Here is a 16,179-nt window from a genome sequence, read left to right on the forward strand (position 1 = left end):
ATTTTTCAAAATTTCAAGTCGATACGTTGAATATGAAGATTTTTACAAGCGAAATTGGATTTTTTTGAAAAACTGTCTGTAACTTGGCGGAACATGAAAATATCCGAAAACTTGAAACTGGTAAAATGTGGAAAAATATTTTTCACTCACTATTCAACAAAATTTATCTTCTGAAATTCAATGAAAGTTGAGTTATAAAGGGTACAACAAAAGAGTTTTAAAAACTTTTTGTGAATTTTGGAAAAATGGTTTTGACTCCGTGTAACTCTACAAAAAGTTGGTGTATTGAAATAAAAACTATTGAATTAGGAAGAAAAAATAGTTCTGATCATTTTGTTAGTTAGACATTTGTTTTCCAGATATGTATTTTTTTGAGATACGCCAGTTTGAAAATACTCAGTTCAGAGAGTTTTGGAGGTTATTTCATTTTTAGATCGAAAACCACCATCAACTCCAGTGCATCCTTGTCTGACACGTCTGATACTACGGCGTCATGTTCCTATATGCTCAAAAGCCGAAAACGAGTGATTGACTCCGACAATTGTTGCCTTTGATGTATTCTTGGAGTATGGTCCTTGTACGTGCCTCTTGACTGATGAAGAAAACGAGTAGACAATGAGCAAAGAGTAGGCAATGAGAAAGAGTAGGCAATGAGCACAGGTAGTCAATGAGAAAGAGGTAGGCAAAGAGCAAGGGTAGTCAATGAGAACAGGTAGTCAATGATTTTGGAGTCAATGAGTATTTGCCGCACGATACTTACCTGCTTTTAGAGCCACCTGCGTCTACCTTGTACCGACAGGGCTGCCTATTGTCAAAGTATTAGCTGATCTTCCAAAAAAAAATTCAACTTCAGAAACATCGGAGTTGACGTTTAATTTCAAAAATTAGGAGTTGTTCAGGTAGGCAGGAGTTAGCCCCTGCCGACCAATCAACGAAGCTAGCCCTGCTGTTCTCCCATCACTCATTGGCCAGAACATGTTTCACTAGCGCGCGAACTTATTAAGCTCTTCGTGCTAGTCTAAGTTTTCGTGGCGGGACCTATTATCAATTTTACTCAACGTAGATGAGAAATAGGTTTTTACTTACCAGCTTTATAGAATCAAAGCACATATCCAATGAATTCAACAGAATTTTAAAAAGATCGGCTACAAAAAGCACGGTTTATCAGTTTACGCCTTTGAACCTTGTTATCAAATTTATTGGTAGACAGTAGCTCAATATTCTCACATTACGTGGTTTTTCTAGATTTCCATGAGAATATTTAAATTTATTAAATCTGGTTAAAAGTTCATATAAAGTGCAATGACGAGACAAACATTTTGCAACAATTTTGTTGATAAGCAAACTGATCATTTCGTATCGTGCCATCGAAATTTTTTTGAAGTTTGATCTTGTTGATAATTTCGAAGATGCACCATTTCGAAATTAGTTTTCTACAAATTTTTGCCCTACTTTTTTGTGTTTTTTTCGGGAACGAATGATGTATGATTTTTTAAAATAAAAAATAATACGATCGTAAAACTGCCATGATTTTGTTGCTTTCATGCAAAAGTGATACTTCGATATATTTTTGTATTTTTTGCGATGTAAAAATATACAAATTATAGTTTTCTTAGCGATCAAAAATAAAGCCTAAGACTGAATTGTTGTCTAGAATTTTTTTGGAGATCGAATTCTAGATATTCTAATAAAATAAATTTTCCACTATTTCCAACAATTTCAATTCATCAAATTTTTTTAAAAATTTGATTTTTCAAATCTAGAAACACGTCAAAATATCATCCACCAGCGCAATTTTTTTTTCAATTTTTTGTAGTTAGAACCAAAAAGATAACTCCAAGGAGAACATAGATATAGATATATAGTAGAGTAAAAGTCTTGGTGTATTCCATGCCAAGTTTTTTCCCTTTTTCCGAGTAGATTTGATTAGCAAATTCGAAATTTGTTTGTTCTGGTCTAAATGGCAACATGCTGAACCAAAACTGATTCAATCCCATCTCGGCGTCAATAAAAAACTCACTTTGAAGCCGACCCAGAGTGAGTTAATTCGAGTATCCTCTCTCATTCCTTTTTTCACTCGACTACGAACACTCATCCTTTATCGTTTCCTTCCCATTCTCGTTTTCCTCAATAATGGCTTCATGGGGCCAGCGAGAGGGGATTGAACGAGAGAATGAAGAAATAGAGAAGAGAGAGAGAAAGAGGAGCTGGATTTATGTGGACCACATCCGGTTGTTTCCAGTCAAAAAATAGATACGGAAATGTATATACGTATGGGAAAACGTTAAATTTTGGAATTGAACACATGAATAATGGGGAAAATATGTGTAGGTTACGGTAGAAATGTTCGACTCTTCAAAGAAGCTTTTTTTTGTTAAAAGAAGATTTTAAAAACATTTTGGGTATTTTTGATTGAAAAGTAATCCGAATATCTCAATAGAATAGTCTTGGTCTTTCTCAGGACTCTGGAAAATTTTAGGCTTCTTCTAGCAAGTTGCCAGCTTTTTTGTGCGCCTATTCAAAAAGTTGAAAAAGCGATGCAAAAAGTCGCGGTGGTTTTCCGAGTTGTGACGTCGTAGGTGACAAATTAATGTGCCACGTGATAAAAAATGACAATTGTATACCGAAAGTTGTCTACTTTCTGCCGCAAGTCTTTTCAAAAAAATTTAACAGAAATTTGCCAGCTTGCTAATACAACTCTGTAAATTTTAGTAGCATTCTGCCTCACGCTAAAAAAAACTTTCGGTAGAACTTTGTCAGCAATCAGTAGCACCTACGCATGAAGCAAATAGTCCGATTTCTGTCGCACATCCGCAAACATTCTACAACACTTTGTCAGCTTTCTATCATTCATTCTCAATTTCCAGTAGCGCTTTAGAATCTTTCTGTCGCAAGATGTTAACTTTCTACCGCACGGCACAAATCTCTATAATTTCTAGAACTGGAACTTTATTTACAATTCACAATATTCGAAAAAAAAAAACGAATTTTTTTCAGAACACTACGAAAATGCCACAATATTCTCAACTCATAACCATCATCTTTCTACTTGCTCATTTTCTCACCACTTCAAACTGCTCCAGAATACTATTTTTGAATATGTTCAACTCAAAGAGCCACGCACTAACAATGATGCCGTTAGCCGAGAGGTAAGTGTTGTATGACGTGGAAACTTCAGAAACATCGGAGAGCTCAAAAAGAAAGCTTCAGAAAGAAAAAGGTGTCAAGAATCAACCGGGGCAAAATGGGGGGAAAACGTCGAAATTCGTTTCCGCTTCACGCACTCAGCCGTGAAATACGATCGAACCCCAGACCGGGGGACCCAAAAGTAGGTGAAAAGCAGGAAAAGAAAAGGAAAGGCGCGACAAATTTGAAGTGAAGCTCCTCTTCTTTCTTTCTCTTTTTCCCGGAAAAAAAGAGAGAAAGGATGACTGGATTCCACCTCAGACGACATTTGAAATGGATGAGATTCTCGAGGTCATTTCTCAAGAGATATAGTCTTGCGCGGTGCATCCAAAAAGGAGAAGAAGCCTAGAATGAGTGATGTGCCCCGGGACCAATCACAATCAATTTCCGGCAAAATGGTGGAACAAATGGGCGTGGCACGCCTGAGAGTTTCGGAAAGTGTCACGTGTTAAGAGGGATGAGGAAGTGGAATAAAGTTCAATGTTTTGAGCAACAGATTGTCACAGAGATGTACTTTTTGACAAAAATATTTTGGAAGAGATATACGGGGTTAAGGGAACGCTCACTTTGGTGTGGGTCTAGTTTAATTTTATTTTTGAAATATTTAAACTTTCCGCTTAAAATGTTTTCTGATTTTGAGAAATGTTGAGCTTCCTACCAAAATTCATAACAAATTAAAAAAAAACCCTTTTCGTTGCAAGACCCATCTTGAAGAAATGCATAACATGCCATTTTAATAGTGTACTATACCTGCCTACCTGCCTTCAAGGCGATCCTCGTCTGGTGTTCCTAATAGAATTTTCTTTTAGGCATGCGACAGGCACATGGCAGGTACGTAGGCAGGCATATGGCAGGCATTGCGCCTAAATTTTTTTTCGATTTCCAATCAAAATCTCTCCAGCTTTCTTTAGTTATCCTCACTAATTTAAGAACATTACAAGAGAAAATTTCACAATGAGCTAAAAATATCAAAAGTTCAAAACACAAAGAGCTTGAGTCAGTTCATCATGAACTTGGAGCTCTGATCATTACAAAAAGGGACAGGCAACAAATAATTGGAAATCTGTGAAACATGTAAAAACGCTGGTGGCACTTTTCGTTTTTTCTTCTTTTTTTCTGAAGGCCTCCCATCAGAGCCAGTAAACGACTCATAAAATGGGTAGAAATCGGTTGGAAGTATGCAAGTGATGCGTTTGCCATTGAAGCTGGCCAAAGAGAGCAGAGCTTATAAAAAGTTTGATTGGTGTTGGGTGAGGCTGCTGCTGCCTGCGTGACTGACGTCAAAAATCTTCCGAATCGCGATGATGTTCCCCTGGGACAAAAAGTGAGCCCTTTCCTCTCCGTGAGCATCTCGCGCTTCACACTTTTTGACACTTTGTTTACAACGGAACAAAAAATGAAATGACATTGGAACATGTGACCAGATACAAGTTTTACATAGTTTTTCAGAGGCTCTCCAATTTTTTATAGGCTGTTTTTTTTCAGATTATTCGACGATGGACATGATGTGTCGATGTATACCATAAGTGCGAATCGGTTGAAAATTCCATCGAAAAAAGTGAAAATTTTGGAGTCTCTTGTGAAGGGAAGTAGTACGGATGACGCAGCACCAGACACGGGCGGTGTGAGCAGAATATTCTGGAGTTATGAAATGACACCGTATGTTGGCGCATGGTGTTATGAAATCGGTCTGTACTATTTGGAAGAAGGAAGAGATGGTAAGACTAGTTGTAAAAATCCCCCAAACAGAAAAATATATAGGTAGGCATGAGCAGGCAGGCAAGAACCTTCGATGAATCTAGGAACACCTATAGACAGCTAGAGATGGTTTATTGTATAGAAACATTTACTAAAAATAATTTCTCGATATAAACTGAATGAATTTTTTAGTCTGAATCATATGTAGTTTACGCCCAAAAACGTGTAGTAACTTGAAATGCAGTCCGATTGATTTTCAGAACAACTAGATGAAGTTCTTGCAACACCGTACGACCTGGCAGTTGTTGATGAAACTTACACATCACTTCAAGGATCAATTGCCCTAAAATTGAAAGAAGATCATAGCACAAAGATCATAACATTTGCAACGACAGGTAAGATGAATGATAAATCATTTATTGAAATGGTGAATAGAAAAGTCTTAGACGACCTTGGAAACTCTTCTTCTGTATCCACTGGTCTCTGGCTTGTTCTCAACTGCTCCAGTTCTGGCTGGGCATGGACAGTAGGCAGCATCAGCTCCTGGTTGTCCAGCATTTCCTTCTGGTCCAGCCTCTCCGTCTTGTCCAGCTTGTCCTGGTTGTCCGTCTGGTCCGGCTGGTCCAGCTGGTCCAGCTTGTCCTGGGGCTCCAGCGGCTCCGTCTTGTCCTGGGTTTCCAGATGGTCCCTGTGGTCCTGGGGCTCCTGGTGCTCCTGGAAGTCCGGTTCCGCGTTGTCCGTCTTGTCCTGGGGCTCCTGGGGCTCCTGGTGCTCCGGCGTCTCCTGGTGCTCCAGCATCTCCTTCTGGTCCAGCTGGTCCTGGGGCTCCTGGCTGTCCGGCTGGTCCATCTTGTCCTGGCTGTCCGTCTGGTCCTGGTGCTCCTGGAGCTCCATCTGGTCCAGCTGGTCCGGCTTCTCCGGCTGGGCATTTAATGCATCCGGACTCTCCTTCATGGCTGATGAGTGAAATTCCATTAATTCCGGTCTTTCCAGCCTCTCCAGCGTGTCCATCATCTCCTGGAGCTCCTGGGGCTCCTGGTGGTCCTGGTGGTCCTGGTGGGCAGTTGTTTGGCTGAGCTCCGCAGTTGCATTGTCCGGCTTGACGCTTTTCACGTCCGAAGATAGCACGAAGGTTGCTCTGGTTGTCAAGGGATGGGCGGGTTACTGGGATCATGTCCTTCCAGGCATTGTTGGCGAACATCTAAAAAAAGAGATATAGCAAATTCAAAAAGTTCAGAAAAATTCTAACAAACCTTGAACTCATCCATATCATCCATGACATTATCGTACAAGTCATTGATATCCTTGAAAATAGCTCCAACAGTGAAAAGGCATGCCACGATGGCAAGCCCAGAGAAGCAAGAAGCAATGGTTACAACGTACTTGGCACTCATGTTTAGACAAGAGATGACTGATTTCAAAGTGTTTAATTTCTCCTTTTATACACAGAACCTTGGCGGGCTTTGTTTGGCATTTCAAACTACTGGCGCCGCCTCCCCCGGTTAGCAAGTTCTGTTGCGCAACAGCTTGTGAGGGAGAAAAGGTTGAAAAAAGTGGGAAGATTGATATCAGATTGAAATGGATAAGAGGAAGAACAACGGGCATTCCGTGGATTGGGTTGATTGCGTAAGACATAGGGAATTAGTGGATCAGAAATGGATTAGGAGATTTCAGTAATTGATAAAATAGATATGAATGTGGCGTCGATTGAAACCGTTTTAAAGATATGTAAATATTTTTAAAAATTGAATCAATAGTTTAGCAGTGAGCCGTTGTCGATGAACAACTCGGATTTGACAGCTCGAATTGCTCTCATGAAAATAAATTTTAAAAATTGTGTTCAAGTGTTCCAGGCGACCTAGGCGTTTAAAAAAACAGGATGGGTGAACACTGTGTCCATCAAAATCTAAAAGACAGGCGATCGGCAGACACATCGGCAGGCAGGCAAGAAGGCAGGCAAGCAAGAAGCGATGCTTTAGAAAACTTAGTAAATGTGAACAGTTTTCTGTGAAGTGGTGAACATTTTTGAAGATTTCTTTAAATCCAATAATCAGAAAAATTTGGTTGTTTCTGTGGTTTTTTGAAATTTTTTTGAACTTCCTAGAAAAAAAGACCGATTAATATAGCTCACAAACGGCCACTCATTTGCGCGGATAATGAATAATAATTCTGCCCTATTCACTTACTTGTTGCAAAATTGCACAAAAAAATCATTTCAAAATTATCAAATTAGCATATTCTGTATATTGAGACTGTTTTCAGTCATTTTGTGAAATTATATTGGCAACAACCTACAGACGTTGTTTTATAAATTAGGTGTATTATCCTATGTTTTTGTTAATTTCTCATTAATTATTCTAAACATTAAAAGTTCAAACCGCTCACTCATCGAAATCCAATCATTTTCCACTTTCAAACTACTTTCTCTAATCACCGTTTCATTCCACTTACTCATTTCATTTCTCAACATTTTGTAGCTTACCAATCATCCATTTTCCTTTCACTTATCACCGTCCCTGATCTATTCTTTTTATCTGAAATCGAAAAAAAAGTTAACACACCAACCGACCGGCGACCTTGTATAACAGTGTAACCCATCGTTTAGGCTTTACACCCGGTATTTTCCCATCGAGTACGCATAGTACAAGCATTTGACGACCTACTTCATTGTCTATGTGACAAGGTCAAATTAGCTGTTATTTGGCTGTCACGCCGGCGCATCGCCTCCGATTAAATCACAGCGGGACAAAATCTCACCACCGGAAACATTATTGTTTCAGAACTAATGCCAGTTGCTTCAAATATGAGGGGATATGCAAGGAATCCGGTGACTGTTCCGAAGTGAGACAAAATTTCAACGGAATTTCAAACAAAAGATAGTTTCAGCACATTTCTGTTGTCGTCGGAGGTTTATGAAGGAAATCGGTTTGCGTTCTTGACAAGAACTAGGAGAATATTTGAATATTTTATTGATCAGGTATAGTTTTAAATTGGATTTTAAACTGAAATAGTATTTTAAAACATCGTTTTAAAATACTCAATATTTTTTAATAAGCCAAATAAAAAGACTACTTCTTATAACATTTTTATGGCTGTTTAAAATTTCAAAAATGAAGTTTATTTTGTCTGAATTCTCTATTTCTGACCTGAAATTATCATATTTGGTAACTTTTGTGCACCTATCGACTAAAAATCTAACAAAATTTTCCAGCAAAAATTTGTTTCCAGAAAATTAAAAATGGTATAATAATTAGGCAGGCATACCATGCCAGTGCTTGTCTACTCGGCATTCAGAGGCAACTTCCTGCCACACTTTGGCAACTTATTTAGAGCCACTAAAACAAGTTGCCGAATTGCTGGCAGGAAGTTGCCGAGTAGTGGGGAGGAAATTGCCACGTACTGGGAACAAGTGGGAAAAAACTCTCAGCAACATCCAAATGTTGGCAGGAATGTGCAAAAGTCTGGCAGGAAGTTGCAAGTAAGCAAAGTTTGGCAGGAAGTTGCCTCTGCATGCCGAGGAGCGTTTTTTCCCACTAGCTGCCACTACGCGGCAACTTCCTGAAAACAACTCGGCAACTTCCTGCCAGCAATTCGGCAACTTATTTTAGTGGCACTAAATAAGTTGCCAAAGTGTGGCAGGAAGTTGCCTCTGAATGCCGAGTACATGCTTGCCTACCGCCTATTTACTTTTCTGAAACTTCAACTAAAAAACCAAACTATTTCAATGGGTAAATTATTGTTTAGGCAATCGAAAAAAGCTAAATTCTTCAGGACAGTTATCAATGTTTAGGGTTTTTATGTTTTTATTTCTATAAACTTTCTCAGAATAAATTTCAGATTTACAGTGGACCAGTTGCAAGTCTTTACAGTGAAGCGTCGGGAAAACTACTTGGCCTAACCAGTGCGACCAAAAGCAAAACTTTTCAAAACTCGATACTCACTGTCAATGATTTCCCGGATACATTTAGTTTCGTTCAACCACGTGGAAATGATTTAATTCGAGTTGGAGAACATTGTTATTCAAGTGCCAATTTACCATCAGAATTCAGAGATTTCGTGGAGGATTCAATGTCAAAAGGTACAATCTACGTAGCAATGGGATCCTATTTGAATTTAGAAGATGGTCCAAAAGGAACAGTTGAAGCATTTATAGAAGCATTAAATTATTTTAAAGATTATCGAGTGATATGGAGTCATAAAGGAAATGTTAGTGATTTGGTTGGGCGGAATAAATTTCTAAAATTTTGAAAAATTCACTAATTTAACTGAGAAGACTACAAATTTTAACGCACATTTTAAACGAGACCCTTGCTTTTTTGTGCAAATCTGCAGGTTTTTTCTTTGTATGAAACATTAAAATATGTATGTCAAATTCAGTGAAAAATCATTTATAAAATTAAAAAAAAATTACAAGAAAATTTTAAAAAAACCAAGACTGCACACTAGCCAAAAAAAACTTATGTGAAAAGCACCTACTCCCAAACAATTCAAAAATTCCAGGTAACCGGTGCAAAATGTCACGTAAAATCGGTTAACTGGGCTCCTCAAAAAGAGCTTCTTGCTCATGAGAAAACGGTAGCTTTCATAACACACGGTGGCCTAAAAAGTGCAAAAGAAGGTGTCTGCTCGGGTGTTCCAATGCTTTTCCTACCATTTTACGGTGATCAACCAAGAAATGCACATCGATTTGTAACCAATGGAATAGCGGAGGCTCTTTACAAGAAAGCAATAACATCATTGGATATTCAACAAAAATTGGAGAAACTTCTCGTGGATCCCAGTTATAAAAATAATGTGATGAAGGTGTGTTGAAACTTTATTTCGGACATCAAATCGAGATTACTGAGTGTGTCTAGTATTTAGTGAAACGAGAGGCAAATCCTCAGATAATACGTGATTTTTGAAATATAGAAGAATTACTATGACGGTTTTGAAAGTTTTCTCGGTGAAAAGTTAAACTACAAAAGTTTTCAGTTTTCTAGTTTTCAAGCAGGCAATTGCCGAAATTGCCAGAATTGCCGATTCTATTGCAGAACGGTATGTGCCGCGCACCCCAGTTTTCAAGTCACCAATAAAAATCTCATTTAAAAATGTTGTGTCTTTATACAAAAATATCTACAGCCTAAGATATGGGCCGTGCGGAAATATGTATGTTCCATTTTGTAAATGGAAATTTTGAATCAAAACTGTTTAAAAAAATAGTTTTTCAGGTCCTATCCTATTACCTCGACGCTCCGATCAGTTCTCTAGACCTCGGTGCTTTCCATATCTCACAAGTGCTCCGCCGTACAGAGTCACAATACAGCAAATTCAAACGAAGATCTATTTTTATGAATCACTTACAGTATCTCAATCTTGACATTTTCCTGGTTATTCTTGTTATTTTATTTATTGTTTCTAAATTTTAAGTTTTGATCATAAAATTTCAAATCGAAATAGTTTGTGTTTCCTGTGAATTTATGTAATTCAATCATCAACGATTAACAGATTATTGGAGCTGAAGAGTAGAAATAAAAAGTTCAAATTCGCCACATTCAGACACGATTAATGTTCGTTTGGCTGATATTTTCGCATTTTGTTATTCATACATTTTGCAATACAAGTAAAATAATAGTGTAATTTTTAATTTGAAAAAAAAGGTTTTCAGATGATCATATTGAAGATTTTCTTCGGAATAAGACCGCGGAAGATATAATTGGATGTAAGTTTAAAAATTTTAAATACATTTTAATTTTTTTGTATTAAAAAAAAATTTCAAATGAAACTAACTCGAAAATTAATGAGGTCATATCAACTTTTTGAATGAAAAATATATTGATCATTTATCTTTCTTTATTATTTCTGTAAGAACAATGTTATCAACTCCACTCGGGAAAAGTTGTAGCAGCTGACATCTTGCGGGGCTAATTTTGACGAATTTTATTCTCAACTCAAAAAACAAATTTCAAATTCTAAAAGTGAGAGAATAAAATCTCTACATTTTTATAAATTGGAAGAGAAAAATTGTATATTACTTCATCACAAAAACACTCATTGCAGTTGAAAAAATGAATTTTCGTTCAATTTTTGAACGATCCACATTTCGTCGGTTACAATGTTTTTTTTTTAAAACAAAGCATTACCTTTCGAAATTAACTTTGCAATAATTTCAGTACGCCAACAATATCATAGAGCCATATACAAAAAGAAAAAGGAAGAATCCGCTCTTGCAGATGCTTCACAGCCAAATTTAGTGTTAGCAGATGGAGCTGTTTTACCATGTGAAGCAGGTTGGCATCAATTTCCAGACACAGGATGTTGTTACAGAGTAGGGAATTATTCACGGACTACTATAATTACAAGACTTGTACCTTAATAAATTTCACATATATTCAGGTTAGTGATGCTGAAAGTGAATGGCATGGTGGAACTGCAATCTGCAAAGCCCTGAATCCTGATGCTGAAATGGCATCATTCCACAGTCAAGCAGAATCTATATTTGTTGCCAATAAATATTCCACAATTCATGCTTGGACTGGATTATCTCAAACTGTACGTCGTTTTTTTCTATAATAAAAGTCACAAAATTATTCAATTTCAGGAAATCCCAAACACATGGACATACACCGATGGAACACCGGATTGGCACTGGTTTCCTGCTCTTGCAGCTGCTCCGTCTGATGCTGACTCGAGTTGCGTTGAAATGATGGATGGACTCTTGGGACTTATATTTGCACTTTCCTTGCAAAAAGGGCAGACAAATGCTTATAGTTGTGACGAGAGTATTCAAATAATTTGCAAGTATTGTCCAAGGGAGACGACATCTACAACTACAGTAACCCCAACAACAACAAAAGCAGCAACAATCAAAACATCAACAACTACAGTAACCCCAACTACAGTAACCACTACGAAAGCCCCAACCACAACTAAAACTTCGACTTCTACTACAACACCTAAATTTACCACTACAACCATTCAAACTACCAAAAAAATCACAACTTCACCGACTTCAACTACGGCGTCAATTCCAATAACTTGCACATCCAATTGCCCGGTTCCAGCGGTTAATTTCAAGGGTTTATGCTACAAGGTAACATTTTCAAAGAATCTGAAATGAGGAAATGGATTTTTTTCAGATGTGCCGGGGTCTTGTAAAGTTCGAAGACAGCTGTACATGGTGTAATGGAACAATGGCTACAATTTCTAGTGGAGAAGAAAATGATTTTGTTTCCAGTAAGAATTTCAATTAGGTTATGGTGACCAAGGGTGTCAAGTCCCTTATCCCGTTTATCGCGTTGTCCCGTTTTTTGTGTGTTTTCACGGAAACGGGACGTCCCGCTGTCCCGTTTTTGTAATTTTTACGGGACATTGACACCCTTGATGACCGACATCTCCCGGGTATTTACAGTTTTTTAAACGAAAACAAAAATAGAAAATTGTTTCAAAAATTGGAAAGTTTGCTGCGTGCCCTGGGAAAAAAAACTCGGCCATATTTATAGGCAGGCAAAAATTCAGGCGTACTTGACCTACAAGCTTGCCTACCGCTTATTTTCTGAATTTTTTCCCATATTTGCGCACTGTAGATTAACCATTTTCTCAGTTAAATTAGTTTTGCAAATCCAATAAAAAAAAACGTTCAAGTGTACTCTTAACGAAGGCACTGGAAAATACCACCATTTCTGTTCGATTTTTAAGGGGTCTTTGGATCAAATGATGAGACAACACGTCAAATCTGGATTGGCAACACTGAATCCAGTGGTTATCTAAACTGGTCTCAAGGCCAACCTACAAAACCGAATGATGGCTTGGATTATTGTATTTCAATGGACTTGAGTGCAGGATCTACTAGAGGAAAATATAAATATTTACCATGTCAGAGTACAGTTATTAATTCGTTATGTGTAATGAATCCTTGAATAATTGACTTGTCAAATGAACAATTTTATCAAATCTCAGACAATCAGAAAACCACTCAATTAATAATCTGCTTTTAGAACATTACCTGATTTTTCTCATCACATTCAAAATGAAATCATATTGATCTACTGCTTATCAGTTTGCGACAAACTGTCCTGAAAATCCAACTATTCTGTGGTATTTGTAGTACATCCTCCAAAAAAAAATCAAGTCATTGAAATTATTTCATTTTGTGCAGAAAAGTGCAGAAAAATGCTCTCATTTAAAAACATTTGAGTATTTTGGATATAAAAAGTGGCAAAATTAATTATGTAGAACCATTCATTATTAGTTGAAAATGAAGGAAATAACAAAAATTGGTCGTTGATTCAATTCAATTTTGCACCGGGTACACTCAAATCTTCCCGCATAAAATCAGGTTTGGTAGTACTGAATTAGCATAGGTACCCAGAATCGGAAAACATGTGAACAGTACATGAAGAAGACTAGACAGGAAACATTTATTGTGAATTAAAAATTATTCCAAAGCGCGGTGGAGCATTATCTGAAAGTCTACAAAACCACAGCCCACACAACTATTATCAGAAATGTCTTATCAGATTTAAAATGAAATCAGATTCAAAAATTGATATGGATGCTTATCAGTTTGTGCCAAACTGTCCTAAAAAATCAAACTATTGTGTAGATTCTGTATACACATCCTCCAAAAAAGATCAAATCATTGAAATGATTTCATTTTGGCCGCGGAAGAGCAGAAAAACGGTGACATTAAAGAGCATTTGAGATAACCGATTCGAATATAAAAAAGTTGAAATTAAATATGTAGAACTATTCATTATCAATTGACAATGAAGACATTATTGTGGTTTTTAGTCTTCGTTGGAGTTTCGAATGCGTTAGGTAAGCTTACTGATGGTAAAACTAGAATATCAGCTCTTTTTTAGACTGCACTCAAATTCCGGCTGGTGGTATTGTCCCTAGACATAATGCGACTATTCCAGCGGGAGCCAAGGAACCAGTGCTAATTCCACCAAACTTTAATTGTCTTTATAATGTAAGTAGGGACGGTGTTTTCAGGGTGTTTTACTATTAAAAACTCCTTTCTAGATCAAAGTTCCAGCTATGGTATATGCTCGTGTTGTTCTGGAAAACGGATTGAATGGAAACAATGATCAGATAACTGTTACAAATGAGCAAAACGCGAAGACATTCATCAACAGGTAGGCTTTGAAATGTAACATTTAAAACAGGAATTTTAATTTTAGTCGTTCTGGAAAGTATGCAACTTTCTATGTATTTCCAAATACTCTCACAAGTTTCCTAGTTTCCACGAAAAGTGTTAATATGCACTCATCGTTCCGAATGGTGGTTGACTATTATTCATGTAAGTACAAATATGAGTAATCTGAAATATTTCGAAACAACATTTCAGTGAACAACGCGACAGTTACTTATTTGGACAACCCAGATATGCAATATTCTCGCTTGTACACTTTGCAAGCTGAAATCGGCTGGAGCCCACGAACCATTGTGGCAAAGGAGAGGGTGGGGAATTTTTAATTTGAATTTATTAGCAACTTTGAAAATTTTCTCTCCCACGAAACATTTTTAATCAAAATTTTCGTCCAAAACTATTTAATTATTTTGATTCAATAATTAAAATTATTTTCGATAAATCGACACGCATATTATGCATATATCAAACGAAAACTTGCGTAGTTATAGTTAGCTTTTTCGTTCACTTTACTATTTTTGTGTTCCAAAAATATAGCGATTTACCGAGTATGCCGACTACGGCAAAAATTGATCCGCGAGAGTGTAGGCATGAAAAGTGCGTTGTTCGCCGTGCAGGCAGTCATATCTTAATTATGCATAGAAACCTCAAGAAGACCCAACTTTACAAAAAAACTTCTTCCTACTTCGTAATTCAGATGTCCATTTCCATCGCATACTCCGGCTGGACACCCTATGACAATTTGTACAACTTTTTCTTGATTGAAGGAGATTTGGAGAACCCATTAGCAATCTACCGTATGACTCAATTTTTGTACCAAAACTATATCAGTAAAGGAAACAAAGTTACTGTTCTTGGATTGGATAACACGTTTTCGAGAAGCTCAATTGTATTTGTCCCACTGTCACAAGCTCAACAATATGATTCATATACAGCGGCAAGTGGCTATATGAATCTGAATCAAGTGGATATTGATGCAACTGTCGGAGAAAAGAAAAAGAAAATTGTCACAATGATTTCAATGCGAGATTATGTTATGATTTGGAAAATGGAAAAGGTGAGAACATGAAGGTGGAGTAGCGTGAATTTAGCTCCAAATACGCTCTCCACCAAAACTTTTCAAAATTGTTTTTTTTTTCAATTTTGCTTAAATTTTTAAAAGAGCTAATTATTGTTGAATTGAATTTTTTGAACTAAAATAAAATATAAATTTCACAAAACTAGATCACTCATTTGCCCGAGAATTCAAAACTAATTCAGCCCATTTTTGTTGCAAAATTGAAAAAGTCATAAACATTTTTGAAAAATTCTATACTATTTTTACAGTTAAATTAGGAACATTATGCATGTTTTGTGTCATTTAGGAAACCTGTAATGTAAAGTAATGGGCAAAATATTTTTGCTGTTGACAAAACTATTATTAACTTTACTGTAAAAAATAACATATTGCTGGCTCGTTTTGGATTATAATTTGAAAATTGAAAGAAAATTGAATGAAGCCTTGCACAAAATTGATCAAGATTTAAAGTTTTGGTTTTTTGAAAATCCTGACCAAATCAATTCTCTAAAATTTTCTAATATAAGACTAGTAGTTCAAATTTAAAAAAAATGTTTTCATCTAAAAATGTTCCAGTTCCTAGTGAAAATTTAAAAAAAAGAAGTAGGGAATTTAAAAAAAGTTTATTAATTTCCATTAAACATAAAACATTAAAAATTAAGCATCCTAAAATTTTCTAAATACGAATAATGCTTAAAGCTATTTTCGCATTTTTCAAAATTCCAGACAAGTAACCCTGACTGTGTTCTGAAAGCAATTACATCTCCTCCAACAAGTGAATCAAAAGTGCTTCTCGATTTCTCGGTCGAAACCCAATTCCCGACAAACATCACTCGTCCATCGTTTTGCATTATTGCTGAAAACTGTGCTGCGTCGATCCAATTTATTGTTCTTTAAATAAAATATCGATTAAATTGTGTTTTAAATAAATATTATCATCTGCAAATTTTCATAATTTTATTTCATAAAAAATAAATTGAAACTCATTAATTAATATTATTGATAATGAAAACTCGATGAGAAAAAAATGTTAAATAAATAATCAATAAATTAATTTAAAAAAACATCGCCCGCATTTTAAAGCTCCTTAAAAGTGTAGATTCCG

The 16,179-nt window shown here is 36.4% G+C and overlaps 4 protein-coding genes and 7 non-coding genes across 13 annotated transcripts; 6 read left to right on the forward strand and 5 right to left on the reverse strand.

Moving 5' to 3' along the window:
* Positions 1 to 1,456: 1,456 nt before the first annotated feature.
* 21ur-14999 lies at positions 1,457 to 1,477 on the reverse strand. Its single transcript, NR_056822.1, has one exon.
* A 1,520-nt stretch (positions 1,478 to 2,997) lies between these two features.
* On the forward strand, positions 2,998 to 10,417 carry ugt-65 (the record flags this gene model as incomplete). Of its 3 annotated transcripts, none has more annotated exons than NM_069972.7 (8): positions 2,998 to 3,149; positions 4,672 to 4,904; positions 5,145 to 5,279; positions 7,665 to 7,725; positions 7,771 to 7,861; positions 8,722 to 9,090; positions 9,385 to 9,687; positions 10,095 to 10,417. In NM_069972.7, the coding sequence occupies 8 exons, from the start codon at positions 3,010 to 3,012 to the stop codon at positions 10,290 to 10,292; spliced, it is 1,530 nt and encodes a 509-aa protein (NP_502373.3). The 3 variants fall into 3 exon arrangements, 2 of the variants coding, with proteins under 2 accessions (NP_502373.3, NP_001293959.1); NR_131619.1 differs by having other exon boundaries at positions 3,010 to 3,149; positions 8,722 to 8,962; positions 10,095 to 10,292; NM_001307030.1 differs by lacking the exons at positions 2,998 to 3,149; positions 4,672 to 4,904; positions 5,145 to 5,279; ... (2 more) ...; positions 8,722 to 9,090; positions 9,385 to 9,687 and having other exon boundaries at positions 10,215 to 10,292.
* On the forward strand, positions 3,283 to 3,421 carry F08G5.13. Its single transcript, NR_056823.1, has one exon. It is a non-coding gene; the product is annotated as an Unclassified non-coding RNA F08G5.13 (non-coding RNA).
* On the reverse strand, positions 3,304 to 3,501 carry F08G5.14. The gene has a single exon (NR_056824.1). It is a non-coding gene; the product is annotated as an Unclassified non-coding RNA F08G5.14 (non-coding RNA).
* F08G5.17 lies at positions 4,306 to 4,439 on the forward strand. The gene has a single exon (NR_056826.1). It is a non-coding gene; the product is annotated as an Unclassified non-coding RNA F08G5.17 (non-coding RNA).
* F08G5.19 lies at positions 4,306 to 4,501 on the reverse strand. Its single transcript, NR_056825.1, has one exon. It is a non-coding gene; the product is annotated as an Unclassified non-coding RNA F08G5.19 (non-coding RNA).
* Positions 5,286 to 6,297, reverse strand: col-130 (Nematode cuticle collagen N-terminal domain-containing protein). The gene is made up of 2 exons (NM_069971.9): positions 6,138 to 6,297; positions 5,286 to 6,085 (listed from the first exon to the last, which is right to left on the reverse strand). Exons 1-2 carry the CDS (start codon positions 6,276 to 6,278, stop codon positions 5,327 to 5,329), a joined length of 900 nt encoding a protein of 299 aa, NP_502372.1. The 5' UTR covers positions 6,279 to 6,297; the 3' UTR covers positions 5,286 to 5,326.
* Positions 7,506 to 7,593, forward strand: F08G5.10. Its single transcript, NR_056827.1, has one exon. It is a non-coding gene; the product is annotated as an Unclassified non-coding RNA F08G5.10 (non-coding RNA).
* On the reverse strand, positions 7,506 to 7,593 carry F08G5.12. Its single transcript, NR_056828.1, has one exon. It is a non-coding gene; the product is annotated as an Unclassified non-coding RNA F08G5.12 (non-coding RNA).
* A 3-nt stretch (positions 10,418 to 10,420) lies between the features above and the next one.
* On the forward strand, positions 10,421 to 12,816 carry clec-184 (C-type lectin domain-containing protein). Its single transcript, NM_001027951.4, has 7 exons — positions 10,421 to 10,486; positions 10,532 to 10,585; positions 11,037 to 11,191; positions 11,260 to 11,415; positions 11,465 to 11,956; positions 12,003 to 12,099; positions 12,562 to 12,816. The coding sequence occupies exons 1-7, from the start codon at positions 10,432 to 10,434 to the stop codon at positions 12,780 to 12,782; spliced, it is 1,230 nt and encodes a 409-aa protein (NP_001023122.3). The 5' UTR covers positions 10,421 to 10,431; the 3' UTR covers positions 12,783 to 12,816.
* Positions 12,817 to 13,613: 797 nt separating this feature from the next.
* irg-4 (CUB-like domain-containing protein) lies at positions 13,614 to 16,017 on the forward strand. The gene is made up of 7 exons (NM_069973.7): positions 13,614 to 13,683; positions 13,728 to 13,837; positions 13,891 to 14,003; positions 14,049 to 14,167; positions 14,216 to 14,328; positions 14,715 to 15,074; positions 15,801 to 16,017. Exons 1-7 carry the CDS (start codon positions 13,632 to 13,634, stop codon positions 15,969 to 15,971), a joined length of 1,038 nt encoding a protein of 345 aa, NP_502374.1. The 5' UTR covers positions 13,614 to 13,631; the 3' UTR covers positions 15,972 to 16,017.
* The last annotated feature ends 162 nt before the right edge of the window (positions 16,018 to 16,179 follow it).

Source organism: Caenorhabditis elegans, chromosome IV, assembly GCF_000002985.6.
Source record: "Caenorhabditis elegans chromosome IV".
NCBI lineage: Eukaryota > Metazoa > Nematoda > Chromadorea > Rhabditida > Rhabditidae > Caenorhabditis > Caenorhabditis elegans.